Below are 14,276 nucleotides of genomic sequence, written 5' to 3'. Positions count from 1 at the left end.
TACCTCCCATAAATTATTTCTCATTTGATTCTCACAGTAAACTTGTCTGATAAATAAGGTATTATATATATTGAGGAAAAAGTTTCAGCGACATTGCAGTTTACCAAGAGGAAACAAAGCTAATAAGAGGCAGCACAGGAACGCACATGATCCTCTTCTGGATTCTGGGTATCACCCATTACCTTGTGCTGATAGTGAGCCTTTCTCATGATGCTGCTTCAATTAATCAGATTTTATTATTATAGAGACCACTAGGGCTTAACGTAGTTCAGAATAGAATACCATCGCACTTCTTTGTCTAAAAATTAAAATGTAGAAATCTCTAAAGAAGTATGTGTGTGTTTGGGCACTCACATGCTATAATCTCATCTCCATAGTGAAATAATGTAAAATTTGAACTTCACTAAAATTTAGTTGTTTACAAGTTTTGACAGTGGGGGCTACATTGAAGTTTGTTTTTGCATATAAATCTCACAATGTAAATTTATGTTAATCAAATGTCTTGGAAGCCTCAACTAAGCAATTCATTTTTTTTTGTTTTTTTTCAGAAACTGGGTCTTACTGTATTGCCTAGACTGGCCTTGAAATCCTGGGCTCAAGCAATCCTCCCCACATCAGCCTGTTGAGTAGCTGGGACAAAAGGCGTGTGCCACGGTTCCCGGCTTCAGCTAGGCAATTCTTAATAAGACCAGATTGATTTTCTGAAAATACCTGAAACAGAATTTCTTAAATCTGTGTTTATTTGATTTTTTAAAAAAGAATGTAGTTCCTCACTTCAGCTCTTTACTGTGATAAAACTTTTTCCTTGGAAAGCTTTGAATGCAGGAGGACCGTATCTGTCTTGTTTCTCCTGTATCCACAGCATCTAGCACAAGTAGATTTCAAAAGAATGGACAAGATATTGTGATCACATGCAGATATTGAGTGGTTAATACCTGGTTGATTTAAGTTCTCAAAGATACTAAAGCAACTTTAAAAAGTTAAGACAGTTTGAACGTTTCTCCTGGCAGGTGTGTGTGTTAAGTACTATTAATCATTTGACTTGGATGTCTTCTGAAATTTTGTCATTGGTATGCTCTTAAGCTTCCTATATAAGGAATTTGCTTATCTAATTTGATAAGTGCAGATTTCTCATTAGTGTATTATCAAACCTTTCTGTCCAAGAAATAAGAATGTCGTGAGGATTCACTGTTGCCATAGAGATAAGAGTGACTTTTGGGAGGCAGGGAAGTTGGAATTCTTTTTGTGATACTTTCTACTTAAGCTTTTATTTTTAAAATGTTTTTGAAAAAACCTTGTTTTTCAAATCTTTCTCTCTTTGAGGCTTTGCAATAAAAAAGGGCAGTGAGATTGAATAGATAAGGGTGTGAACTATTTTATAATTTTGAACTAAAATATGAGATTTTTTATAGTAATTTTTATCTCATTAAGATACCATTATTCATATATTTTCCAAATATTTTTGTTGGATTGCAAGTAAATTTGGTGGGGGGGGGGGCTCAGATTATTTTTGTTTGTTTTCATTTTTCTTTTGAGTTTAAAGAAATTAATTTAGCACAAAATACTTACCTGAATCACTAAGATCCATAAATAAGTTGTTTTAATATGTTTTCTTTAGGCGTTTCGTGGATTACCTCTTCATTGATTATATACAACAACAAATAGTTATGGCGACTTTCAGAAACAATCACATGAAGACTAAAGCGTCTGTCAGAAAAGTAAGTTCAGGTTTCTTTTAGTGAAAGTCTTAATTATTTTAGTGAAAGTCTTAATTATGTATTAGGTTTCTTTTAGTGAAAGTCTTAATTAAAATGTTGATTTTTTTTTTTAAGTCTTACATCTATGATGTTTTGTTTAAATGAATCTTACTTGAATTAATAACATTGAAATACTGCAAAGATTGGCATATATGAAAATAGTGATATAAAATCATGATCACAGTGATTTTATTTTCTAAAGATTACAGTGCTTCCTTCCCATTTTTTTCCTCTACACATAGATTTCCATCTGCTTTTTTGCAGTATAGACTGTCAGGTGTAAGCTGTCTTACGTATTTTTAGCTTTACCATTCATTCATTCATTCAGCAAATACACACTTGAGTTCTTATTAAATGCTAGGCCCTATGTTAGATTTCGGGTAATCAGTAGCAAGCAAATGAAATATGATCCTTAATCTTTTCTTCCTTCTAGTCTAAAGAAGAACTCCTTGGCTTCCTGTCTTAAAACAATTTGGTTAACCTTCCAGTTTTTTGTCATTTTTGTCTTTGCTAAAACTTTGGAGGCAGTACTTATAAACAAAGAAGGGAAGAATAGAGCCTGGAGGATAATTAACAGTCTTTGTTATTTCTTTTTCTGGACTTCATCTTCTGCATTACATGACACCATTGACCAATCCTTACATGTTAAGACAGTATTTGACTTTCATTGTAGTGTTTTTCTTGCTTTCCTTCTCTTTTATGGTAACTCCTGTCCCCTTTGCTGATCTTTCCAAATTCTAATTATCAGTGTTCCTATAAGCTTCTGGGTCTGCCATTCATTTATGTAGAGAGCTAAAAGATGTATAGGTTTGACTACTAACTCTAAGAGGATGGCTTCTAAATCTACAGGATGCCTGCAAAAGAGAAAGTAAACTTAAACAGCATGTTAATTACATTTTTAAGTGATATGCTCCATATGTTTTCAGGTAAATTACCTTTAAATTTAATAGGTCCACTTTTTAATTTGAAAAAGTACAATAAAAACTATTTTCTGTTTCTACTCTTTGAAATGTTTCTGTTATACTTTTTCAGATTAGCAACTGGACCTATAGCTTTAAATTGATATACTGCTTGTTTTAAACTAATGGTTATAACTATTAATATATATGAAATATAATAGTGAACTGATTACCATGTTCTTCAAGAATGGTACTACCTGACTTGAATATTTACCCATTCATTGCCAGAGATTCAGGGGTTAGGCAGCAGCTGAAATTTCATACTATTCATACCAGATTTAGTGTCTTTTGTTATTCAACTCAATGTTCATATTAGTTATTCAGTAAAGATTTAATTTGAATTCACTTGAATTCTTGGAATCCCTTTTAGATAAAAGTATGTGAATCCAAATATAACAGTGTTTATATAAACAGTAATGTGCACACATACACCACCACCTACATCTTGATGCATCTTAATGACAGACACTTCCCTATTGGCTACTGTGGAAATTGAAAAATGTACTTGAATTCTTTAGATTTCACTTGAATTTGCATTAAATATATAGATATATTAAATATTTATTGGGAATTAATATTGTGAAATAAAAAATAGCTATAGTTTCTATGCCATTAATTTTTTCTAACAGTTTACTGTGAAAAATTTCAAGCATATAGAAAAGTTAAAAGCATAGTACACACGCAAATAAACCCATGTACCTACCACCCATATTCAACAGTAGTTAATAATTTGTCTTGTTTGCTTTGTGTCTGTGTATGTGTGTATTTACTTTCAGGCAGAACTATTTGCAAGTTATGATCATAACATTATTTCACCCTGAACACTTCAGCATACTTCTCCCAGGAATAACAGCATCTTCTCACATAACGTGAATACCATGACCACATCCAAGAAAAATAAATTCCCATATATTTAATACCCAGCCATACTCAGATTTTCTGTATTACCTCTAAAATATCTTATACTTCACTCCTGCCCCTGTTTAGATCCAGTCTAGCCTCTTAGTCTCTTGGTTGCCTTTGGCAGTTAGGACTTAGCATTTCTTTTGGTTTGAAGGAATCTTTCCTTTTTCCTTTTTTTTTTTTTTGCTAGCAATTCTGACATCTTGAATAGGCCAGACTAGTTTTCTTTTACTGTGTTCCACATCTAGATTTGTCTGCTTGTTTTCTCATATTGCTGTTTAATTTGATCCTCTCCCTTGTATATTTCATGTAAAGTAGAAGTTAGGCTTAAAGGTTTAATTGGATCAGGTTAAGCATTTTTAGCAAGAATACTTTGTAGGGTGATGTGAGGACAGAATTTCAGATTTTCCTATGCTCCATGATACTATGATTGATCGGTTGACTAAGGTGATAACCCTGCTAGAATTGTCCATTGTACAGTGCATTATCTGTTTTTCAGTTAGCACATAATGGCTATATGCAAATATCCTGTTTTTCCCAACAACTTTGGAGCTAAAGCTTTTGGCATCCCTTAATTACCATTTCCTGAATTCATTATTTCATGGGAGTTGCAAGATAGTGATTTTCCTAATTCTACCATTCCTTTTACACTTATTAGCTGATACTCTTAAAGAAAGGCTTTCCTCGTTCACCTTAGATGAACTATAATATCTCCTACAGAGGCAGGGAAACTGCCTTTTAATTACCATTTTCAGATTAATGACATGGTGTCATAGTTACTGCCAATAGTAGCAAGTGACTTTATTTCCCCTCATTCATTCACTTACTTGTATTGCTCTGGACTTACGGATTTTTGCAATTATATATGTTATAACCTTTATTTCTTTAGAGTCATTTATTCATTCACTCATCTATTTATTTTAAGTTGCTCAATTGATACCCGAGATCCCCTCCAAGTAGGTGTCCATATCTTTTTGTCTCAGACTTGTAACTTGATGGCTTTTAAATTCTGGTTGTATCGTTTTGGTACAGGGCAACCAGTTTCACCTACTTTACCTTCCTCAGGCCTAGAATTGGCTATTTTTTTTAAGAACACTGAATATCTTGGTATTTAGAAACCAATATCTGGATAGTAGGAGTTACCTTTGTACTTAAAGTGTCAGGAGTTTATATTGACAGTTCACGTTCAGATTTCGATATTTTTTCCTGTTTTGATTTCCTGTTTCTAAATTAATATGAAAATCTCCATTCATTAAGGAAAACAAAATTGTTTACGATATTGAATATTTTCAAGCCCACAAAAAAGTTGGGAAAAAAACCTAGTACAATGAACACCTCATATATTCTTCACTCAGATTCACCATCTGTTAACATTTTGCCATACCCTCTGTCTCTCTCTGCGTGCCTACACACACACACACACAGACACACACACACACAATTTCCCTTTTGTAATTGTATGAGAGTAGGTTACAGACGTTATATCACTTCATCTCTAAGTAAGTCAGTATCATTGCCACCTCTTAGAAAATCATTAATTCAGTAATGTCATCTAGCATGTGTTACAAATACATTTCCCTGTGTCTCAAGTATCCTTGTAACTTTTTCCTTCCCTCTCTTCTAGGATCCAGTCAAGGTTCACACACTGTATTTGGGTTTTCTGCATTCTAGACCATTCCGATAGTCTAAATTCTTTTCTCATGCAGCAAATCTTCAGAAAAGTCTAGGCCAGTTGTCTTATAGAATATTTTCATATTTGGGTTCATCTGTTTTTCCCTGTAATTCCATTCAACAGAAACACCTGAAGGGTGATGTTGTGTTCATTCCAGTCTATCAGATCTGAAGTCCATATTGTTGATGTTAGGCTTGACTAGGTGGTTAAGATAATAACCACCAGATATCTCCAATATAAATGTATATAATCTCTTTATGTTTAATACACTTAATAAATAAACTATAGGATGATCCTTTGAGACAATATGAGTGTCCTTTTCCCCAACTTTTAACCTAGTAGATTTAGGATACATCGATAATCCTTTCCTTAATCAGTAATTACATTGGGAGTTTTTAAATGGGATTTTCTAAATTTGTCATTCTGTCCATACTAGTCAGCATTTTTAGGTAAAGAGCTTCTCTGACTTTTTCTCTTTAATGAACTCATAGATTTTTTTTAATGCAGTAGTCATAATTCATTACCATATTCATTCTTTTTGATTCCTAGTTGTCCCAAATTTGGCCAGTGGGAATTCTTTCAAGCTGGCTTCTGTGTTTTTTTTTGAAGTGACCCATTAGTCTTTGAGTGTTTCTTTGCATTCTGGCACAGTTAGATGTTCCAGGCTCACTTCATACATTCTCAGCCTCAGACCGGGAACCAGCCATTTCCCTAGGGCACTCTAGTTCTTTTTATTGGTGATATTTAGAGACCCAAAGTTGGGTGCTGGGTTTGCTCATTGCTACTGATGGTCATTGTTCTAAGACTTTTCAATGGAAAAGGTAGTACATGTATTCAGAGAATTACGAATTCATACTGACAGGTCAGATTTAAATTTAACAATACAGCTTTTTATTGTAAATTCTTTGAGTTCATATTTGTACCTCTTAAAGATTACCATTTATTTTATTAAGATTAGCAGCTGTTTGTTGAGTTCATCTAGTGTGAGCTTCTGAAATATGGGGAAACAAAGTGAGTGAAATACAGTCTGTGACTTCCATATTTGGTTTAATGGGTAGGAAAGACAAGTATATCTGAGTATAGTAATTATAATATGTTTTTTGTTTTAGAGATGGAATCTCTGTCACCCAGGCTGGAGTGCAGTGGCATGAGCTCAGCTCACCGCAACCTCTGCCTCCCAGGTTCAAGTGATTCTCCTGCCTCAGCCTCTTGAGTAGCTGGGATTACAGGTGCCCATCACCACGCCCGGCTAATTTTCGTATTTTTAGTAGAGACGGTTTTGCCATGTTGACCAGGCTGGTCTCAAACTCCTGACCTCGAGTGATCTGTCCACCTCAACCTCCCAAAGTGCTGAGATTACACAAGTGAGCCACTGCGCCTGGCCAATAATTATAATATGTTTTGATGTGGATTAAATGACCATAATGCACAATATACAGCAGGAACTTTGAGAGAGATTTATTAGGACTGAGGAATGGAAAAGCCTTCACAGGTCTTGGGATGGGTAGGGTTTCTACAGGGGAAGACTGGGAAGTAAGGACATTTCTGATAGAAGAGCAGATTGACAAGTCAGTGGAAGGGGGATAAGGTAGAAGAAATAAGTGTTTTATTTATGTCTGATTATAATACTCATTATTTTCTTTATGTAACTTTTTCCTCCTTCTGTTCCTTGTACTTGTGACAAACATCTCACCCTGAAATCTGGAATCCCCTTTCATTTTCATCAGACAACTTCCTTAAGATCCATGGAAAACCTTATTTTGGATTACTGTCTTATTTTTCTGTCTTCAGCTTTGTTAAGGGAGTAATTACTATTGTGCACTTTACCATAGCACCCACATCATCTCACTCAATCATATAAATTGTTGCTTCTGTTCTACCAGTGACTTAGAAATCAGATATGCAGTTAACTGTTAAGTTTTACTGTAAGGTAAGAGTAAATGAACCTGGTATGAGATCTCACGTGATCTTCTAGTGAGTTGAATGCCCAGGCTCTGGTATATGTATATTTTGGGAATGTGAAACTCTACCTAAACCTTTTCAGCTGAATGGAGCTTTACTTCTCAATGGAATTGAGTTCTGCATCCGGTATTAAAAAGTGTCAGTGAATATTAATTAGAGAATGAGTGACTATATAAAACATCTCCAGAATCTCCTGCCCTTGTCTTAGAATTAAGTAAATTTAAAATATCTTTTTTTTTCCCCTGCAGAGCTTCAGTGAAGATGTGTTCCAGTCTGTAAAATCTTTATTGCAGAGCAAGAAGGAACTATGCAGTGTAACAGCAGAGGACTGTTTACAGCAGGATGAACATGCCAATTTAACTGAGGTTTAATATACTACTTTCTAACCCCTTCCTAATAATCACAATGTATTTCCATGCAGTGGAATGTAGGACTGTATGATGTATTTTTAAAATGCCTAAAATCTCTGTGTTCTTACATGTATCAGAAGTACCTGTTTTATGGGCAGGAGAGGGGAAAACAAACAAACAAAAAAAGAAGTACCTGTTTTAAATACTGGCTAAAATAATTTTCTTAATTGACAATGAACTCAAACAAATGAGCTTATTTAATTATATGCCGAGTACTAATTGGATATATAGCATTATATTAGATGATGCTTAGTACATTCAGTAACTGGTACTTTAATATGAATTTTTCTACTCTGAAACAAATGAATGTTTCTTATGTTGATTTTTGGGATTATTTTGTTGAATGTTTAAATTCAGTACTTTGCTTAAAAATAAAAAAGTAGTGATAAATGTATCTTTGAAATTAAGATATTTACTCTGTTACTTGAGGATAAGATGATATACCTTGCTCACCTATTTCTCTGCTACATTCAGTGTTTCAAATCTTTGTTTGAATTTATTACTATAAAAGGAGTAAGATTTTTTTCTATGTTTTAAATGAGGTTTCTAATAAAATTGTAGTTACAGATAGATGCTTCTGGACTTATGATGGAATTACATCCTGATAAATCCATTGTTCATCAAAAATACTCTAAGTTGAAAATGTATTTAAGACCTCATATATCTATCATAAAGTTGAAAAATCACAAGTCCAACCATCATAAGTGGGGGACTGTATATATTTTCTTTTGGGTAAATGATTTAATATTCCTTGAGAAATTATCTATTTGATGTCATCTCATAGGAAGTTGAGCGTATGTTTTAGGTCTGTACTGTTCTGCTGCCTGAACCACTTCTTTTTGTATCAGCTTAATTTCACTATTTTCTTTGCTAACCTTTTTCACTTTACTTTAGTAAAACTAAGCCACTCTTAATCTACTTGGTTTTTTCCAAATAAACAGTGGCAGAACACAACAGGCCTAATACATATGTCCATCTTCTATGATGATGTCCTGTGCCCTGCCCTCCAGCAGTTTTCCAGGTTGCTTAGCTTGCAGTGCTTGGAAAAGCCTACATTCCCTGGTGAGGCCTTTCTTGACCAATGGGAAATACAAAACTCCCCTGGCATTTTCAAAATCCTTTGCCAACTTATTTTCTTTTCTGTATTCAGTAAAGGAAACTTGAAAGAATAGATGGAATTTCTGTCCCACTTTAGGGTGTGCAGATCTCTGAATACCTTTTCAAATAAAGGAAGGAAATTAATTACTTGCCTATCTATTTGTTATTGAGTGCCTGTTATATGCTAGGCACTTTCGTCTACGTTATCCAGCTAACTTCATTACTATGGGAGGGAAGTTGTATTGCCTTAAGTTTTATAGATAAGGAGACAGGCTCCTAGAGGTTAACAATTTACCTAGAAGTTAACTGTAACACTTATGTGAAGTAACAGCCACAATTAATCAGAATAAAAACCTCAGAGTAATTTAAGATTCTGACTTGCTTTTAAATAATCAGAAATAGACTGAAAATATATTCAGTGTTGCTACATATTCTGAATATACTATTTTCCCCAGATTCTTGATAATTGATTATTAATATTGCTGTCATTTAAGTATATATATTTTTTAGGCACAGTGCTTGCTTAGTGAACAGTTTACAACACTGTCTTCAGAGGGAAAAAATATCTTACTATGATGCCAAAAACATAGGGAATATAAATGTAAAAAATAACTCTTTTTCAGGTCATAAAAGTAGTATGTGTATATATTTTTTCTTTTCTTTTCTTTTTTTTTTTTTTGAGACAGAGTCTTGTTCTGTTGCCCAGGCTGGAGTGCAGTGGCATGATCTCGGCTCACTGCAGCCTCCACCTCCAGGATTCAAATGATTCTGCTGTCTCAGCCTCTTGAGTAATGGGGACTGTAGGTGTGTACCACCCTGCCTGGCTGATTTTTTATATTTTTAATAAAGACGAGGTTTCACCATGTTGGCCAGGCTGGTCTCGAACTCCTGGCCTAAAGTGATTCATCCGCCTCAGACACCCAAAGTGCTGGGATTGCAGACATGAGCCACTGCACCTAGTCAGTATATATTCTTTGCAGAAAAATACTGAAAGTAGAACAAAGAAAATGACTATCATTCATCTTATGACTTAGGAAAAAGCACAGAGGGGAAGAGAGTGGGGAAAAAAATAAGGATATTGAAGGAAATAAATGATGGTATCACAGAGTCAATGAGGAAGTAGCCTCTGGGGTCTACCCTGGGAAGGCCTCTCTGAGGAGGTGACACTTGCATCGAAATTTGAAGAATGAGGAGGAGCACACATGTAACCATCCAAGGAAGAGAGATCCAGATTGAGGGCACAACTGTGAAGTCCTTAGGCAGGAATGTACAGGGTATGTTTCAGACATAGAAAGGGGGCTCGTGTGTAAGTGAAAATGGTAGAAGGCTGAAGGTGTTAGGTAACCCCACTTAGGATTTTGCCCTGGGAAGCATGGAAGAGTTTGGTTAGGGAAGTGGCATGGTAATGGGGCCAGGTGGGAGAGAATTGTAGTAGTGTAGGTAAGAAGGGTGGCCAGGGAATGGAGAGAAGTGGATGTATTTGAAATATGTTTTGGGGTTAGAATTGATTGAACTTGCTAATGAGGGAGATACAAGGTTCAAGATCTGCATTTTCGAGCCCAGTCTATGGTGAAAAATATTTTGGGGTCATCTTTGAAAAAAGTCCTTTTTAAGGCAGTCAGCATTTTAATAATTTGTTTTTTTCCTGTTTCTCAGCTCTGTCACCAGTCTGAAAGATTTAAAAATTCAAATTAATGGAGATTTATTTGTTCTTTACTCAGGTCACATTTCTGGGTTTTAATGAGGAGACAGATGCTGCTCATATACAGGTATGGTCAATTTTAGTATTTTTACTGAATATTCTTGTTACGGAAATCAGCTTTAGGGTTGACCACAAAAATCATTTATCTGAGAAGGTTGCAAACTGCAGACTTTTTCTCCATTCTGTGCATAATGTAGAATGTATGACTTGTTTGTTTATTTCTATAGCTTTCATAATTTTGACCTTAATAGTAAAAATTCTCATGTAGTTAAGATTGAATTAAACTTAAAAGGTAAGATTTGAAAAATTAACAATTAGCCAATGCAAAAATTTAGCCTGTTTAATTTAGGCAATTATTAACAGAGGGACTGATGTTTGAGATTGGGAACAGCAAAGGAAAGCTTCACAGTTACATAAACAGTGGTTGAAGTTCCTGTAGATGGGATAGGCATGCTTTTCTTTTTCTCTCATGCTGCTTCTTAAAAATGTGTGATTTCTACATATTTTCTTTTGTGGCAGTAAAGTGTCTCCTCATAGAGGAGGAAATAACATTTTTAAATTATTTCTGAATAATGCGTATCAGGTGATTATGGACAAAAACTCTGCTGTATGTTTTGATTGTGGCATTGCTTGAAGGAAAAAATTTGGACAGAAGGAACAAGAGAGGATATATTCTTGAGAACATACATAGCCGAAAAGAGAAATGTTCCAAGATATTTCTTTAATATTTTTCTTCACCTTTAAGAGTTACTCATAAAACCATGTTTATAAAGGAAAGTACTCTACAAAGGGTCAAAGACTTGAATAATTCTTTAGCTGGGTAAAATATTTGTGTTTAAAGGGCAAACAAGAAGAAAAAATGAAAGCTATTTGCTTTTCCTTTAATCTTCATAAACTTTCAGTTAAAGTCTAATACGATACCTTGGAGAGGAAAGACAGAAAAGTTAATTATATTTTATAGAGTTAAAACTTAAGCTTTTAGGATGTACATTCTCTAACAAAAAAATTTATATGAAAAATTTCATAAAGTTAAGGACGTTGGTTAACATTGCTGAAAACTGTTAAATGCTTAATTGTCATGGATATGTTAGGTACCCTGTAAAATTTTTTCTATAGCTTGATATTAATACATTCGAAAGGCTGCAGGGATAGTCAGTGTTAAATAATTTGAGTATATTTTATTTTTCAATTTTTGAAAAATTGTGAATAATAAACTATATATGTTAACTCTTATGAGCCAGGAAATTTACTAGTAGTAGACTTTATAATTTTTTGATAGGTTCCACATTATAGGAACCTTAATAAAAGTATTACTCTAGAGTGTTACTTACTGTTATTATTTTGATTAGGATTTAGCTGCAGTTTCTTTGGAACTTCCAGATCTTCTGAATTCACTCCACTTCTGCAGTCTAAATGAAAATGAAATTATTTGTATGAGGAATATAAATAAACCATCAGATATAAGCAGTGATCCTCTAAATCAGGTAACTTTTGTAGATAATTTCTAATGAGTTTTTTAGGGCAAGTTTTACTATATTTGATGAAGATGATTAAAGTTTCAAATGCTTGAATGACATTTCTTTCTTTAAAATGGTATCTCAAGGATATGATTCATAAGAAATTAACTCATGAAGCATTGACATCCCTGAAGGATAGAGTAATTTTGATCATATCTTATAAATTATATTTTTCAACTGTGAAGTTCTGTAGATGGTATGCAAGTATACATTAATTTTTTCTGCAAATTTATTATTTCTGGATTTCTTGAACTACTTATACCTTTGTATAAGCTATAGTGACTTGTTCCTATTATGGGAAGTTTCAAATAATTTATATAAATGTTATGCTATATGTTTTAGAGAATGTACTTCAGTTCATTTTCTGGTTTTAAAAAATTCTATGTGAAGTGGACATCTGATGATGTGTTCTTTATAAATAAGAATGTTACCATTTCTTATAGGTGGTTAGTTTTATAATATGAAGCATTTAGTTCTTTACCAAGTATGATTTTGTTGATAATGCATCAGAGAAAATGCTTTGCATTCTAAGAGGTAAGACATATACAATTGAACCCATAAGTTTAAAATTGAGTTACTTATTTTAGGTTTAAAAAACTGCCGTGTTGTTCTTTATAAAGTCTGCCAACAAAACTAGAGCTGCTTGCCTCGTTTCCTTGGTTATATTCTTTATTCATATTTACTTCGCTTTATTTGCTAGGATATAAGAGGTGATTAGCTGTTATATTCGATTTCTAGTTTTTTGAATAAATCATTTCATTAATACTGGAAAGAAAGAGTAGGAGGGAAATCTGGTGACTTGTATTTTTAAAGCTATAAACATTGTAAGTTGTAATAAAAGGAGTGGACTTTTTAAAATTATGATAGGGGCCGGGCGCGGTGGCTCAAGCCTGTAATCCCAGCACTTTGGGAGGCCGAGGCGGGTGGATCACGAGGTCGAGAGTTCGAGACCATCCTGGTCAACATGGTGAAACCCCGTCTCTACTAAAAATGCAAAAAATTAGCTGGGCATGGTGGCTCGTGCCTGTAATCCCAGCTACTCAGGAGGCGGAGGCAGGAGAATTGCCTGAACCCAGGAGGCGGAGGTTGCGGTGAACCGAGATCGCGCCATTGCACTCCAGCCTGGGTAACAAGAGCGAAACTCCGTCTCAAAAAAAAAAAAAATTATGATAGGAAGGAAGATGGCATCATGCTTGAAGCTACAGGAAAAATGGGATTAAAAATAAAAGAAAATAGAACCTTCTTGCTGCCCCCAAACAGTTTATAATAGAGTTAATGAGAGAGGCAAATGATTAAGGAAAATCACAGAACTGCACAGTAGTAAAGGAAAACATAATTGCTCAAAGCAGTGGATAGATAGTAAGTTTTATAACATTTCAGGAGACGAAGCTAGGTAGAATTTGGATACCTGGATAAAACAAGATGGGAGAAAAAAGGACTGGAAAGTGAAAAATGTAGAGAAAGAATGAAGAAGTAAACATTACAAATCCAAGGAGCTTTTCAGGATGCATGAATTTCTTGTTTGTTTTTTTCTCTGAGATTGTCTTATATCTAGGCTTCATGATATGTTTTGTATTTGAAATTAAAATTGTTTATTATTATTTTTTATCTTTCCCAAGAGTCATCATTCTGGAATGCTTTGTGTCATGAGAGTGTCACATACATTACCAAGACTTAGGATTGATTTTATCTTTAGTCTCCTAAGTAAATATGCTACTGGTATAAGGTACACCTTGGACACATTCTTGCATCAGAAGCACCAACTTGAGACAACTGATGAAGATGATGATGATACTAACCAGTCTGTGTCATCCATAGAGGATGACTTTGTCACTGCTTTTGAGCACTTAGAAGAGGAAGAAACTTCAAAGCCATATAACAATGGTTTGTTTCTCATTAGACTTTTCCCTAAAATAGGAAATTAAAGTTTTTCAGTTTTGAAAATTTTAAGGTTGACTTGTTCAATTGAAATTTATGTTGAGATTTGATCCAATTTAAACCGTTTAACCTTTTTTCTGATTACCTGAGGAAATTCCTTATGATTTTTAAGTTCATTGTTACCCAGTTTTCAGTTTTGCTTATTTCAGGTTTTCTTATTTAGTTGGTACTGTTCATGCACTGGTTACATCAGTAAGTGTCTGGAACATTCCCAGGTTCAAATTGCAGAAGAGTTAGCTGACAGAGTCTCCACAGTAATTTTTCTAACATGAGTGATAGCATGCAAAACATTCCATACCAGTTATATAAACATGCCATTATTTTAAACATTCCATTATATAAAAGTATGAAACATTCC

General features: G+C 34.2%; 1 protein-coding gene across 7 annotated transcripts in view; it reads left to right on the top strand.

Annotated features, from left to right (window-relative positions):
* AKAP11 (A-kinase anchoring protein 11) overlaps positions 1 to 14,276 on the top strand; it is a 51,062-nt gene that overhangs the window by 12,628 nt on the left and 24,158 nt on the right. For all 7 annotated transcript variants that reach the window (XM_010344932.3, XM_039473316.2, XM_074387781.1 and 4 more), the window contains 5 exons: positions 1,619 to 1,718; positions 7,502 to 7,618; positions 10,483 to 10,530; positions 11,813 to 11,947; positions 13,600 to 13,864. In XM_010344932.3, coding sequence (XP_010343234.3) covers positions 1,668 to 1,718; positions 7,502 to 7,618; positions 10,483 to 10,530; positions 11,813 to 11,947; positions 13,600 to 13,864 — 616 coding nt within the window. In that variant the 5' untranslated portion in view covers positions 1,619 to 1,667. The remainder of the gene's footprint in view (positions 1 to 1,618; positions 1,719 to 7,501; positions 7,619 to 10,482; positions 10,531 to 11,812; positions 11,948 to 13,599; positions 13,865 to 14,276) is intronic.

The sequence above is a fragment of the Saimiri boliviensis genome, chromosome 16 (assembly GCF_048565385.1).
Source record: "Saimiri boliviensis isolate mSaiBol1 chromosome 16, mSaiBol1.pri, whole genome shotgun sequence".
NCBI lineage: Eukaryota > Metazoa > Chordata > Mammalia > Primates > Cebidae > Saimiri > Saimiri boliviensis.
Note: the sequence above shows the minus strand (reverse complement) of the source record. Positions and strands in the feature narration are given on the sequence as shown.